The sequence below is a fragment of the Cervus elaphus genome, chromosome 19, assembly GCF_910594005.1.
Source record: "Cervus elaphus chromosome 19, mCerEla1.1, whole genome shotgun sequence".
NCBI classification, from domain to species: Eukaryota; Metazoa; Chordata; class Mammalia; order Artiodactyla; family Cervidae; genus Cervus; species Cervus elaphus.
Window position 1 is genome coordinate 27,463,639 of NC_057833.1, and position 16,242 is coordinate 27,479,880.

The 16,242-nt window shown below is 35.9% G+C and overlaps 1 protein-coding gene across 8 annotated transcripts in view; it reads left to right on the forward strand.

The window, feature by feature from the left end:
* Nucleotides 1–16,242, forward strand: part of NAALADL2 (N-acetylated alpha-linked acidic dipeptidase like 2) — a 1,495,786-nt gene that overhangs the window by 397,960 nt on the left and 1,081,584 nt on the right. For 2 of the 8 annotated variants that reach the window (XM_043875323.1, XM_043875322.1), the window contains exon 1: nucleotides 11,055–15,710. The exons of the other annotated variants lie outside the window; for them this stretch is intronic. In XM_043875323.1, the coding sequence (XP_043731258.1) occupies nucleotides 15,479–15,710 (232 nt within the window). In that variant the 5' untranslated portion in view covers nucleotides 11,055–15,478. Of the gene's footprint in view, nucleotides 1–11,054; nucleotides 15,711–16,242 lie in introns of those variants that run through there. 8 annotated transcript variants of the gene reach the window in all.

The window sequence follows — 16,242 nt, forward strand, 5'->3', positions numbered from 1 at the left end:
CTCTCTCTAATTATTGATTGGACTTAGAGATATGAAGGTTAACAGAACAGGCTCTTGAAACCACTTCTTTATGAATTTAATTTGTGTAAGGTCAGAGTGGTATTATCATATTCATTGAAACAATGAGTCCAAATAGCCTGGTACATATATTTAAGTCACTGTATCATAGAATCCAAAAGCTAGATCTTCTGAAAGACCGCAGTCTTCTGGAACTACAGAAATTAATAATATTTCAAAACAATTTCTCTCTTTATCTTTTATCTATATTTTCCTACAAATCAGCTTCATTATTCTGCTTTCTGTGAATTACTGTTCTATGGTCCTTGGTCTCATGGCTGAACATGGCTGTGTACATAGCATCTTTACATATTATAAGCCAAAACTTGGTTCTCTCCCAGATTTCCAGGAGGCAAAATCTTTTATCTGCCTAGCTGGAGCTTCATGTCCATATGGACATGTCCAATCAATAGTAAGAGCTATGTCTTATAGAAGAAAACACTCCCCTACTATAGATTTGGGGGATAGATAAGAGAGGATCATTTGACTTGGGAAAGTCTTCCAAAAATTGTATCACAGTAGTCTGTAAGTCTTATAATAACAATAAAACAAAAACAATAATCATTATAGTCGAAGTTTGTTGAGAGCCTTTTTAGATCAAGCCCTGAATTATTATATGAAACAATCACCTCGGTGGTGCTAGTGGTAAAGAACCCTCCTGCCAATTCAGGAGACATAAGTGATGCAGGTTTGATCCCTGGGTCAGGAAGATCCCCTGGAGGAGGGCATGGCAACCTACTCCAGTATTTTTGCCTGGAGAATCCCATGGACAGAGGAGCCTGGCAGGCTACAGTCCATAGGGTTGCAAAGAGTCAGACAGGGCTGAAGTGACTTAAGAGACACACATACAAACACATCACCTCAACCCATGTGGAGGTTCATGTGTTTTCTCCATTTTAATGAAGAAAATATTGAAGCACTGAGAAGTGCAATAATTTGCTAAAGGTCACATGAGGAGTTAGTAGTGACTGGGACCTAAATCCACAATTCCCTGACTCCAAAATCCATACAAAAGATGTCAATGGAATGATATCTACTGTGTAATTTTAACAGAAAAAAAGCATATTTTAAAATGTTTTGTGAATTATTAGAATTTATATCTCTATTCATGCCTACACCTGTGACCATGTGTATATCTGTATCTCTCTATACATCTATATTGTTTCTGTAGCAATCTACACATACAACATCCCCTTCCCTCTTTCTCTTTAGCATATATATTTAAAAGTTAATACTGGATAATTCTGAGAACAAAATCATTTGTTATTTAAATTACATTTTTTCTGTCTGTATTTTTGTTCATGATGATATATTATTAATGATTATAAGAAGATAATCTTTATTTGTTTTCTAAAAAGCAAGAAATGTTAAGCTCATTTTTTAATTTTGCTAGGTCTCTAAAGAGTGACAGTTTTTCCTTAGGTGGCTTCTTGTCTGCTTTCTTCCGCGGCTCAACCAAAATTGTCCTGCTGTTTCCCTTTTCTAACTAAAATCCCCCAAATCAACATGGTGGCTAAGACACTTGCATTATTCTTTGTAAAAATGTGGGTTTATAAGAAGCAAGCTGTGAAATATCTGCTGAGTGACATTTATAGCCACCCTCCTGTTCAATAGAACATCCAAGTTTTATAGCTTTTAAATTATATGACAGTTTTTCCTCCTAGATCCCTTTTAAGAGTGCTTAATAAAGTTTACAACAATTTCTTTCCTTATTTACCAAACACTTATTAAACACTTATTTGAGTGGATATGCTCAGTTACTCAGTCATGTCCGACTCTGTGGCTGCATGTACTGTAGCTGGCCAAGGTCCTCTGTCCATGGGATTCTCCCAGCAAGAATACTGGAGAGGGTTGCCATTTTCTACTCCAGGGGATTTTTCCCACCCAGGGATCAAACCCCCATCTCTGGCATCTCCTGCATTGGCAGGCAGTTACTTTACCACTAGTGCCACCCTATTTATACACAAAAAAATATGGTTTTATAAGTTAGCTATTTGCCAACACTAAGAAGCTCAGATTCCATTTAGAAATATCAGAGACATAAATTAGAGGTAAATTATATAGATATCTTTGGCAGTTTTCTAAAGCACATTTAGGAGTCTCTTGGCTTTTATCTTTCTAATTTAATATGAAGAATAGTCAAGAATAATAAATAAGACTTTTTTCTTAAAATAGTAAGTGAATACTTTCTTTGATTAAATGGTACATAATTTGTTTTAAAATATGAAAAGTCAAGAAGGATGTAAAGATGAAATTAGATGATAGTCATTAATTCTATAATGTAGCAACTGTATTTTAATATTTTAGCATGTATCATATATTTTGATAAAAAATATACCACAATAATGTGTTAAATATTTTGTAAGTCAGTGAATAGTCCTGTATTAACACTTGTAGATTTTTCCACTCTACTATTTTCTAGCTTATTTAAAAAATCTCCTGTTGCTATTATTTTATTGCTTATATTTTTATATTATTAAAAACACTGATAAATATTTTTTATAAACTAATTTGCATACTTTCCTGATTATTGTCTTGGAAAATTTCCTAGGAAATTTCACATAGTATGATCACTATTTAATACTTCATATAATATTTAATATGAAATATTTAATTTACTTCATATATATTTTGCTAAATTGTTCAGAAAGCTTGTAACACTTCTGCTCTGCTTGTGAGGGAAATTCTACTTGACTTACTTTCTGACATAAAACTAGTCAACTGGATGAAATATCTGAAACAATTATTTTCAGATATTGGACAATAGGGAGTTTGGCTTGTGATCCCTGAGAAAAAGGAATCAAATAAGGTGTACCATATAATTATCCTGGATTTCTATCCAGAAGAAATTTTCAGAATATGATGGCAGGAGGAAGGGCCTACATATGTCCAGAGTTGAAAAAATAGATTAAACTTTGGTAAAAATAAGACACCACTATGTGGAGACAATATATGAGATAAGAGAGCTAAACAAAGAAAGAAATCCGGATATCTGCACGGTAATCCTTTGAAGCCTTTGAGCACCTATCAGAGCAAATAAACGTCTACTTCTGCTTCATTAACTATGCTAAAGTTTTTGTGTGGGTCACAACAAGTTGTGGAATATTATTAGTGAAATGGTAATACCAGACACATTATCTGCCTCCTGAGAAACCTTTAAATAGGACAAGAAACAACAGTTACAACTGGACATGGAACAATGGACTGGTTCAAAACTGGGAAAGGAGTACATCAAGGCTGTATATTGTCACCCTGCTTATTTAACTTCTATTCAGAGTACATCATGTGAAATTCCATGCTGGATGAAATATCAACAGCCTCAGATAGGCAGATGATACCACTTTAATGGCAGAAAGTGAAGAGGACTAAAGAGCCTCTTGATGAAAATGAAAGAGGAGATTGAAAAAGTTAGCTTAAACCTCAACATTCAGTAAACTAAGATCATGGCACCCAGTCCTATCATTCCATGGCAAACAGATGGTGAAAATGTGTAAACCATGTCAGATTTCATTTTCTTGGACTTCAAAATCAATGTGGAAAGTGACTGAAGCCATAAAATTAAAAGACACTTTCTCCTTGGAAGAATAATGATGAAAAACCTAGATAGTGTGTTAAAACAGAGACATCACTTTTCTGACAAAGGTCAATATAGTCAAAGCTATGGTTTTTCCAGTAGTCATGTATGGATGTGAGTGTTGGATCATAAAGAAGGCTGAGCACTGAAGAACGGATGCTTTCAAGTTGTGGTGCTGGAGAAAACTCCTTAGAGTCCCTTGGACAGCAAGGAAATCAAACCAATCAATCTTAAAGAAAATTAACCCTGAATATCTATTGGAAGGACTGATGCTGAAGCTGAAACTCCAAGACTTTGGCCAATTGACACGAAGAGCTGACTCATTGGAAAAGACCCTGATGCTAGGAAAGACTGAGGGCAGGAGGAGAAGGGGGCAACAGAGGATAAGATGATTGGATGGCATCACTGACTCAATGGACATGAGTTTGATCAAGCTCTGGGAGATAGTGAAGGACAAAGAAGCCTAGCGTGCTGCAGTTCATGGGGTTGCCAAGAGTTAGACAGGACTGAGCTACTGAAAAACAACAACAAAAAACAATCAGAATAAAAGGTGAAATTACATGATGTAGCACAAAGAGTATCCCATTGGGCAATTACAATTCCAAAAGAGCTCTAAATTGGACAATTTCTAGAGTTTACACAGGGCTAGGAATCATTCATCTTCCCACCAACAAGAGTAGGGAGACCTGTTGACTGTTCAAGGTATCTAAAGTGTCATATACCTTAGTGGTGTTGCTAAAGTAGTTCTAGAGTAACGGCTTCTCTAGGGCTGCCTTCAAAAATTAAAAAACATTCTCAAAATGATAGGCTGATCTACAAATAACAGCCCTTTTAGACAAAGTCCAACATTTTTAAAGAAGTACAACAAAATTCATCACTCAACAATGTACATACAAGTGACATAGTCAAAATGTTCTGCATCCACTCAAAAATTACTAGACATGCAAAGAAACAGAAAATTAAGACTCATAATCAAGAGAAAATTAACTAATAGAAATAGACCCAAAATGATAAAATTAGCAGATAATTTTAAAACTACTGTTATATATTTATATGTGCACAATGATATAAAGACAAACATGAAACTAATGAGGAAAAAATGGAAGATATAAAAATGTTAGAATGTTAAAAATGTTAGAAGTTCCAAATAGAACTTTCAAATAAGAAAAAAATATATATATAAGAAATGAAAATTTCCCTGTATAGTAGTTATAGTAGAATAGACACTGCAGAAGAAACCATTAGTTAACATAGAGTTATAACAAAAGAAACTATTTAAACATAAGTACAAAAGAAAAAGGACTGAAAAATATTAACAGAGCTTCAGTGACTTGCTGAATATCTATACCTGTATATTTGTATCTTTATGTTATCTATATGTTTATTTATACCATATCTATAATAAGAGTCCCAGAGGAAAGAAGCCTGAAGAGAGGAGAGACAGATATTTAAAGACAGCAATTAATGGCAGAATTTTTTAGATTTTGGTGAATATTCTAAACTGACAAACTCAAGAAACTCAGCAAACTCAAAGCATGATAAAGAAAATCACACAATGATGTAAAAATCAAATCAAACGAAAATAATGAATGACAAAGAAAATGAAGACAGCAAGACGCAAAAGACACATGGCATACAATAGAGAAAGGTTAAGAAAAACCATAGACTTCTTGTCAGAAACTATCTAAACCCGATGGCAAGGGAAAAATCTTTTAGCATGCTGAAAGAAAAAGACATATCAATCTAGAAATTCAATGTGCAGAAAAAATACTTTTGAAGAATAAGTGCTAAGTAAACATTTTTTCAGGCTAACCAAAACTGAAAGAACTCATCATCAGCATACAAGAAATAAAAGAAAGTTTTAAGGGAATTTTTCAGGAAGTAAGAAAACGGAACTAGAATCTACACAAAGAGCATAAAATTGGTGAATATGTAGGTAAATATAAGAAAATATTTTCACTCACTTTTAATATATTTAAAGAATAATGGACTAGCTAAAACAAAGACAGTAACTGTTTTTTGAGAAGGTTTATAACATATGTCGTAAAAAATGTATGATATCATAATCACAAAGGACAGGAGGGGGAAATGGTAGTATACCGGTATCAGTCTCTTATTTGTGAAATTATATACTATTTTAAGGTAACTGGTGATAATTTTAAGTTGAATATTGTAAAACCTCAAGCAACGAGAGAGTCAGAGAGGAGAGAAAAAAATCAAGAAATTAAGATACAGAAAAAAAAAATTGCTAAGAAGCAAGTAGTACAGCTGAATTGGGGTCCTAAGACATATATACTCAAGGCGAAAGAAAAAAAGGACAAATGCAGCTAATTGAAAACAAATAGCAAAATGGTAGAATTAAATACAACTATATTGATAATTACATTCATGTAACATAATATTACAATTAGAGGGAAAAGACTATTAATCTGGATTGTCAAAAAAAAGGCATTCCCACTTTATACTATTTGAAAGAGATTTCACTTTAAAGATAAAAAACATTAAAAAATAGAAGAGGGCACACTATGAAAACAATAAATATCAGATAAAGTAGAATTTAGAACAAGAAATTTTATTAACAGAAGGCCGTTTTATAATGACAAAGTCAATTTATCAGAGGATATAAAAATCCTAAATGTGTTTTCACCCAATAATAAAGCATCAAGATACATAAATTAACACTTGCAGAACTAAAAAGAAAAAAAATAATCCACAACTCTACTTGAAGATACAATACTATCACCTCTCTCTCAGTAATTGATACTAAAAATAGATAAAATATTTAGAACATTGAAGTCAAGAATCAAATTACATGTTCTTTTTCAATGTGCACAGAACATTCACCAAGATAGACCTTGTGCAGGACCGCAAAACACATCTCAATCAATTTTAAAAATTGAAATGACAGAGTGTATTCTTTATCAGTGGTGTTAAGTAGAAATCAATAACAGAAAGATACCAGGAAAATCTTGAAGTTAATATACTTCTAAATAAGCCTGAGTCAAATAATACATTTTTGGGAAATTAGAACATATGCTAAACTAAATTATAGTGAACACATAAACCTGTCATAACTTGTGGGATACAGGTAAGTCAGTGGTTAGAAGGAAATTTATGGCTTTAGTGCTTTATTTTTTTAAAAAAAGGCAACTAAAATGAGTGTTGTAGGATTTTCCTTTGTGGTTGGCCCACCCTCATGTCTTGGGGGTGTACTATCCTCTGTTCACCAAATAAAACTCTGAGGTGTAACTGAGTTGTAAAAAAAAAAAAAAATCAGTGTTGTAGACTTTTAAAATTCAAATTAACTAAAGGAATAAATAACATAGATATGAATAGAATTCAAAAGAATAGAAAACTGTCAAAAATAGAGAAAAGCAATATAAAGTCTGCTCTGGTGCCTAGAGTTGTCTCCAGAGTAGTTCTCTTTTCTCTTCCTGGTGAGGGAGAGGGAGACACCATGACACTTAAGTCTTGCTTTTAAATAGAAAAGGAGAAGGCGGAGAGTTGATTGCCTTCAACTGAAAGCAATCCTTATGCTAAAGTGGCATTTTGAACCTGGCATATTCTGGCCTCTTCAGAGGGAAGCAGTAACACTAGAAACACTGTGAATTAATTATCTCCTTTATGCTCTTTATTAATTCTATTTTATTTATTTTTTTAAATACATTCTATTTTAAAGTTTTTTGGAGAAAGATGAAATATAATTGTGCTATGTTTTCAATTAAACAATCATCAAGCATTTATTAAATTCTTATAAATATGGCAGGTCTGAGTGTGTGCTAAGTTGCTTCAGTCATGTCCAACTCTTTGCGACCCCATGGACTGTAGCCTGCCAGGCTCCTCTGTCCATGGGATTTCCCAGGCAAGAACACTGGAGTGGGTTGCTCTTTCCTCCTCCAGGAGATCTTCCCAACCTCAGGATAGAACCTGTGTCTTATGTCTCCTGTGTTGGCAGGCGGGTTCTTTACCACTAGGGACACCTGGGAAGCCTGAGGCAGGCTTAAAAACATCAACTAAGAAGTGCACTAGATGTGTGCCTAGAGAATTGGAAGACAAGGTCATATTCACCCTGTGTATTTTTAAAAACACTGAGGAAATAAAAATTAGTTGATAGAAGAAAGGAGGCAGATGCGGAAACAGTGGAAACAGTGTCAGACTTTATTTTTGGGGGCTCCAAAATCACTGCAGATGGTGACTGCAGCCATGAAATTAAAAGACGCTTACTCCTTGGAAGGAAAGTTGTGACCAACCTAGACAGCATATGAAAAAGCAGAGACATTACTCTGCCAGCAAAGGTCTGTCTAGTCAAGGCTATGGTTTTTCCAGTGGTCATGAATGGATGTGAGATTTGGACTGTGAAGAAAGCTGAGCACCGAAGAATTGATGTTTTCGAACTGTGGTGTTTGGAGAAGGCTCTTGAGAGTCCCTTGGACTGCAAGGAGATCCAACCAGTCCATCCTAAAGGAGATCAGTCCTGAGTGTTCATTGAAAGGACTGATGTTGAAGCTGAAACTCCAATACTCTGGCCACCTCATGCGAAGAGTTGACTCATTTGAAAAGACCCTGATCCTGAGAGGGATTGGGGGCAGGAGGAGAAGGGGACGACAGAGGATGAGATGGTTGGATGGCATCAGTGACTCCATAGACATGAGTTTGAGTAAACTCCGGGAGTTGGTGATGGACAGGGAGGCCTGGTGTGCTGCGATTCATGGGGTCACAAAGAGCTGGACACGACTGAGTGACTAAACGGAACTGAAGTGAAAGGTTTTAGAAGAGGTGGGAGGAACATGGGCGGAACATGATGAGATAATTATTTAAAGCTACCTTTTGCAATTGTATGTCTATCTCTATTTTTCTATTTATTCATTCTTAAAATTGCTCACATGTTAATTCCTTGTTGCCCAAGGTGATAAAATACCATATTTTCAGCATCATCCTAGGATTATTTTTTTTTTATGGACTTTTTCCTATTTAATCTATAATTCTGGGGGAAAAAAAAATCAGTCCAAAGAATCTATGTTAATCTCTCCTCATTTTTTCTCTTTTTTTTTTCTTCTTCTCACTTTGTAAATCTGGTCACCATAGGAAAGACAGCAGTCATTCACTTCAGGGAAAGTCTATTTTAAATACTAGCTACTGGGGGGTAGATAGAGGTTAGAGACTTTAATCCTTCATCTCCTCCTTTTCTCTAACAATGCTAGCTGGCAGGCAGTCAGCAGGAAAGTAGAAGAGGAGCTTTCAGAAAGAAAACATTCCCTGTAGAAAGTAGTGAGTGGCCCATTGTGATGTTGAACAAAAGTAGTTCTCCTGGAATTATTTTTCTAGGAAACTTGTTATGCCACTTTGACTTTATTCAGTAAATATATAAATAGAAGAAGAAAAGAAAGAAGAGATTAAAAAAGAAAGGAGATAAACTTTTCTTTGATCCCTCATAATTAATTTGTTCTTGTTGACTACTGCTTTTGTTGATATTTCATAATTTGAAACCAAAGCACTTTGTGTTAATTTTGATAAGTGATTTTTATAGTTACTGTGTTTATTTTGGACATGCTCATCTACTATTAATACTTTAAGATACTAAGTGAGAGGAACGGAATGTTTCTAAAGACTAAGAAACCTCACATTTACCCCAGCATCACCCTAGAAGAGAAAGTTGTTTCCCCCTGAACAACTGTTAAATGGTTTTTTGTTTTTTTTTTTTCATTTAGCTAGTATTTGCCAAGTTCCTATAGCACAGTCTTCCCTTGTAGCCTTGTAGCTCAGAAGGTAAAGAATCTGCCTGCAACACAGAGAATCCCGGGTTCAATCCCTGGGTCGGGAAGACCTCAGGAGAAGGGAATGGCAACCCACTCCAGCATTCTTGCTCGGGAAACCCTTGGACAGAGGAGCCTGGTGGGCTACAGTCCATGGAGCCACAAAGAGTCAGACACGACTGAGCAACTAACACACACACACACACACACACACACACACACACACAGAGCACAGTTGTCATTAATTGCTCTTTTTTTTTTTTCCTTCTTTTTTTGAGGTTAGAGTGAAGAGGCTGAAGACTGGAAGTTATTTTTACCTCAGCATAAATGGGCTGTACTTTTTAATATTATTGGAGCTGTTTTAGGTTGCTCTTTGTCATGGAGATGAAGCTTCTGTTTTCAGGACTGGTCATTGCAGTGCATTTTGAGGAAATAACATTATGTCCAACTAAACCTACTATTTAAGCATTTTCATTACATTTTAAAAAGATGACAGAGATAAATCATTCTGTCACCTTGGTGTTTCTATTAACACCAAGGGTTTTAGCTATAGATGTTTTTTCTAGCTTTATTGTAGATTTTTAACATGCCCTAAGATTCTCAAGTTGATTAATTGACTGTTCTATGCAGTATCAGACAGTTAGCATGCATATTCTTTTGCTTTAATACTTTTCTTTAGGTCCCTCTTGAGAGAGTTTTGCCAGAAATTGTGGAATAACAGGTGATAATATGTAGATTAGTTAAATGTGTGTGTGTGTGTACCCTTCATTTTTAGTTCCATGATAATAATATTAAATATACAGTTAAACTTTTCTTAACTGTTTTCCCTTTTTCAGATGATACTTAGATGGCTGTCACAGCTAATCTTCCTACTATAAGTAGAATTCTCTGGATAAGGGAGAGAGTGCTAACAGGGGTATATCATTTAAAAACTTTCTTGCATTTAAGCCAGGATTTCATGGGATCCTCATAAAAAGTACATAAATCATGGTACACTGTGATTACAAGCTTATATTCAGTATTTTGTTACTAGCTCTTCCACAGTCTGAAATAGCGTTGTTCCCAGCAGCAAATTAGACTGCTTTGTAATATCACTCCTACCTGACTTTCAGCTTGGCATCTTCATATGTCTGTTAATTTTATATGAGTCATTGTATGTTTTAATTATGTGAAGCAACTTATAAACCATAAGTAGCTGTTAAGCAACCTGTTGTGTGTGTGTGTATGTGTGTATTAGCATATAATTTATATAGTTCCTTGGCTTCTTTGTTTAATAACACTGTAGTGGAAAGATCATTATAATGATAATACTCTCCTTGCTATTAATTACAGCTTATCTTGTTTCCTTGTTAATGGATGCTTCTTACTACTGAAGGAGATAGTTACTTTCTTTGTTCTCAATCAGTATTAATTCTCTTAAGAGTCTGTATGCAATTTTATGAAATAAGATGATAGAGAAATAAACATTTAGTTATAGTAGTATTAAAAGAATACTTTTGTCCACCAGTCAATCCTAATACAAAGCACTGCTGCTGCTGCTAAGTCACTTCAGTTGTGTCCGACTCTGTGTGACCCCATAGACGGCAGCCCACTAGGCTCCTCTGTCCCTGGGATTCTCCAGGCAAGAACACTGGAGTGGGTTGCCATTTCCTTCTCCAATGCATGAAAGTGAAAAGTGAAAGTGAAGTTGCTCAATCATGCCCGACTCTTAGCAACCCCATGGACTGCAGCCTACCATCCATGGGATTTTCCAGGCAAGAGTACTGAAGTGCCATTGCCTTCTCCGACAAAGCACTGAGTAGGCCTTAATTTTCTTGACCAACATTATTTTATGTCACATATATAGAGAGGCACATGTGTATATATTATGTATTCAACCATTTAGAATTACAGTTTCAAGTAAATTTGGGGATATCAGAGAAGCCTGATTTAAATGAATTACGTGTTACTGGAGGGTTAATGAGGATGAAAAATTATGGTGATAAAGGAGTGACATTATTGATTGTGCTCCTCCAATGGCTTAGCAGGTCAAGAATCTGCCTGCAATGTAGGAGATACAGGAGACACAGGTTCAATTCCTGGGTCAGGAAGATCCTCTGAAGGAGGAAATGGCAACCCACTCCAGTATTCTTGCCTGAAAATGAATCTCATGGACAGAGGAGCCTGGTGGGCTACAGTTCAAAGGGCCGCAGAGTTGGACAGGACTAAGCGACTAAGCACGCACACATGACAAGGGGCAGTGAACATATGTGAACATGGAAATAGGATGGCTATGTTTTAGGAAAATCATGGCAGATATAGAAAGGATGGATTAGAGGAAAGGAAGAATTCGTTTGTAGGGAGTTACTATGTTGGCAAGACTTGACAATGGCCTCACCTAAAGGAAATAGAAATTTAAGGAAGTGGATTTCAATGTTATTGATAGCACTTAGTGACTATTTGGGGAGTGGGAGAGGTAAGTAGTAAGGATAAATCCTAAATTTTCATTTAGGGCAACTGGGTGGATGGTAATACCCAAATCCAGAAAAGATGGGGTAGAATGTGTTAGACCAGCACACCCAAACATAAGAAAATCTTGTTTATCATTACCCATTGTTTTCCTACAGAATGTACTGTTCCCCACCCCTCCCTCTGCTTACCTAGAACTCAAAAATATTTGGCAGCTTTGAGGGTCAGAATCACCCCAGAAATTCTTGGCTGCAACCAACCAACAATATGTGATAAATAAGGGCTATATTTTATGCAGATGAGTTTCTCTGGTGATAAGAGTTGTCTCCACTGGTTTTCTTCCTGGTAGGAAGACATTTTTACAAATGAAAAATTTCCTGTATAAATTTAAGTTTCCCTTACAAAAGGGGAAATGTATACTCTTATTTTTAGAGAGTAAGGGGGAAGGAAAGAGCTTTTCTTGAGTCTGCTCATTCTCAGGTGTCTTTTGTTCAAAATAATCCATATTTTAGAGAGCATATTTGAAGGGAACATACTCTGATACCTTGCAAGCACATCTACCTGGTTCTTGGAACTATAATCTCAAAAATCCACTCTAGTTGCTGAGCCTGGAATTTCCTTCCTATGATAGTTTTCAGGATTGCAATTTTGAAAGGTTCTAATCCTTTTCTCTCTAGCCTTTTCTCTCCATGGATACCTATGCTTTTGACTAAGTTGTTGTTCTACTTGTGTTATACAATTTACTGAGAAAATGAGTACCATTTCTGTGTAATTATTCCAGGTATTGCAACACTTTACATAACACAATTCCATGTTCCATAGCATACAATGCCAACACTTATAACTTTGAATAACTTCTTTATAATTTTTCTTTCAAATCTTCATATATATCTTCCCTGGAAAATCAGGCCTAAATAATCACTTCAGTAACTACACACAAAAAAATTTAAACTGTAACATTGGTTTCTTCCAAATCTGTAGTTCCAGGTAGAATCTTCAAAATGAGTGACAGAGAACAGCATAACATTTTCTTTTGCTCACTCTCTCTTGGAGCATTTTAGAATACAATGCTGGGCATACAGATAAGTGATGTGGTTGGAAGTGTTAGTTTTTTATTATGTCACCTAAATTGTTTTTAATAATATATACAATAATAGTTTTTATAGCAAAGTCTCTATACATATAGAGCAGTGGTCCCCAACATTTTTGGCACCAGGGACTGATTTTGTGTAAGACAATTCTTCTATGAATGGGGAAGGGGAATGTGAGCAATGGGCAGCAGTTGTAAATACAGATGAAGTTGTGTTTGTCATCACCACCCACCTCCTGCTGTGCTGCCCATAATTAACAGGGACTGGGGACCCCTGATATAGAGGATGCATTCATTCCAGTAACTTTCTCCCAAAGATTCTGAAAATTTTGATAATTTTAATAACTATATTAGTTTCTTTCTCACCCTTCAGTGAAGCTATTTTAACGTCAGTCATGCCTTTTGTTTTTTCCAGAAATTTTTCTAAGTGTCATCTCTTTGATCCTTCTAGTTCTTAATTATTTGCTCTTGCAGACAAACCTACCTACTCTCTCCTCCCATCTCTTTTCATTTTTGAAATTTAATTTGTCATTTTTCCCTCTTAAGTATTTTCCATTATCTTCTTTGCTAATCTATGTCCTTCTTTTCTTTGAGGTCCTTTATTTCACCCTTTTTGATGATAGTAATTTGTTCATCTTTACAATACTTGTTGAAGGCATAGTATGTGTTAGGAACTGTGATAGGTGCTAGGAATGTAGTGGTGAACACAGAAAGGCTCTCTGACATAACACATTTTAAGGACAGAAATAATTAAGCTGTACATACAATGCAATGTGGTAAGAACCATGGTGGAATGAAAAGTTTTGAGCTATTAAGGGGGATCTGGAAGCACACAGAAGAGACCTCAACCAGAACTGGGTTGAGGAAGAATTCCTGCATGTGGATTAGTTAGGCAAAGAAGAGGTGATGAAGGCAGAATTTTTCTAGGCAGAGGAGGCCCAGGAGAGAGAGAGAGTGTGTGTGTGTACTCAGGGCTCTTTATTAGTATTGAAACTGTTTTAGTGTAACTGGATGTATATTTGTGTCACTTTCTGCACAGCTACAAAAGCTTTGGAGGTTTCTGTTTATTTTTATGTTTTACCTCTTCTCAAAAATAAGACGTCTCTGTTCTACTTTCATAACAACTTCCTGCATGCCATAATTCAGCTGGTAGATAATTGGTACTTTATACCTGTTGTTGACTAATTTTAGATGCCTGGGGCAGGTATGTTAATACATTTCCATTTTTGTCATAATGAGTGAGGATTGATATATGTATTTCTCCTCTTATGGGGAAGTCAGAATGTGATGATTATAGTGTTCTATTGTCAAATATTCAATTTCAGGTCACTTTTGGTGAAGTATGAGCTTGGTGTGTGTGTTACACCATGCAATTGTACTAGGCAAAGGACTGCTTTATTTTAGAACAAACCACAATCTGGATTTTAAATCAGAGGTTTATGACATGTTAATAAAATGGGCCTTAGATAGTAAATGGTCAGCTCATTTTACAGGTGGAGAAACTGAGAACTGGAGAGGTTAATGAAGAACTAACTGTGATGAGGATTTGGGTGTGTGTGATGTTTGTTTTTATTCTGAAACTTTTGAGAATAACTATTCTACTTTTTTTTTTTTACCATTTCTGTTGTTTACATAATTTATATAATCATTTTTCACTAATAAGCTGGCAAACATGATGGATAGATTATTTTTACATTGAAGATTGAAAAAAACTAGGAGATGTTTGAGCCTGAGTTTTTTTTTTTTTTTTAACTAATCTGACCAAGATGAAAAGTCAAGGAATTCTAGAGGAAGGAAATACAGATTGTTTTTTACTCTAGATGTCTTATGGGGGACAGGGATTAAATAAATTGACTTATTTTTGTCATCTACTTCCTCTCTTGTAAAAGAATAAAGATAAATCTCCAGTGTGTTGCTCATCTTTGCTAGGGATAGGTGTTTTGTTTGAGGCAGAACAGTTGAACCTAATACTATGTTTCTGTTGAAAAGCGATGTAAATATCAGTACCCTTCTTTTACCAGTGAGGACCTTGAGGTGCTGTAAGATTGGATGGACTCATTTCTTTACGGTTTCTCAGTTAATAAGTAACAGCTGATGTCAGAACATGGTGTCATCAGAGCTGTGGTTCTGCATTCTTTCCGTTCAGAAGGAGGGGACAAGAGGAGGGTGAAGGGAGGAAAGGAAGAGGGTGTAGGAGGAAAAGGAAGAACTAGAACTAGTTCTAGTTCACAGCTAGAACTAGAGCTACTCCAAAGCCTACACGTAACTAATTCCCATGGTGTTCCTTATTTTCCCGTATTTTTTTAGTGGACATTGCAAAATTCACTTTAAATTTTACTTTATTTCTATAAGGTAGGCAGATTGGGAGCACTAAAAAAAAACAAAACACTGGCTCTGCTCCATGCTGTGGTGGTAGTACAGACACTCTTTTGGCAGGAAGTATTGATAAGTTTCTGGACTACAGCGAAAGTAGGGAATTAAAAGTTAACACCAAAATTGAAACAAAGCCACGTTTTGTGAAGCGCACACTAGTAGCAGTCCATTGGATCAAAGGATATGATCTCACTTCACAGTAAAACAGGTCCTGCAAGCCCAGGTAACTCAGGAAGCAGAATGGTAATTATTCACAGAAGAAAGCAGGTAGTATACTGTTACATGAATACAGGGGAAAGTCAGAAGGTCACCGGCTGCAGGGGAACTGACACAGCTGAAGCTGCTTGGCCCCCTTTAAACAGAAGTAGTAAAATGGGAGAGAATGAAGCAAGTTTACCTAATACTGCTTTGCAAGGTAAGTGCCAACAGCCTCTGAAATGGTTGCAATCAGATGTGTAAGTGGTGTCGATTACAGAGTGTGTGTGTGTGTGTGGTGTGTGCGTGCGTGCACCCCTGCTGCGTTTCAAGGTGTGCTTTGAGGGTGGGGAAACAAGTGGGGATTGTTTATGAAGAAGCAGCTGTCTCGTCCGTTTTTCTCAACTACTCAACCTACACAGAAATACAAATTTGGTGGAGTAGGGAAAACCTTATCTTACTTGAGCTATACTGCTGGAGAAATGGTACAACCTACTTCCAGTCCATTTTCATGTGAAACTCTTCCCAATATTGACAGAATATTGATTTTTGTCCTTGCCTGTGAGATTTTTATTTGTAATCAAATTTTACCATCTCTGGGATTTACCAGCCAAGTGTCCTTGTAATTAATATTACCACTTTTTTAAGGTGGAAAACAAGTCTCAGAGGGCAGTGTCTGGTTGGGGAGTGTGGTTGGTTTTATAGGTCTTACTTTACCTTTGTCCTTTAAAGGGACTGGCTTTATTGACATT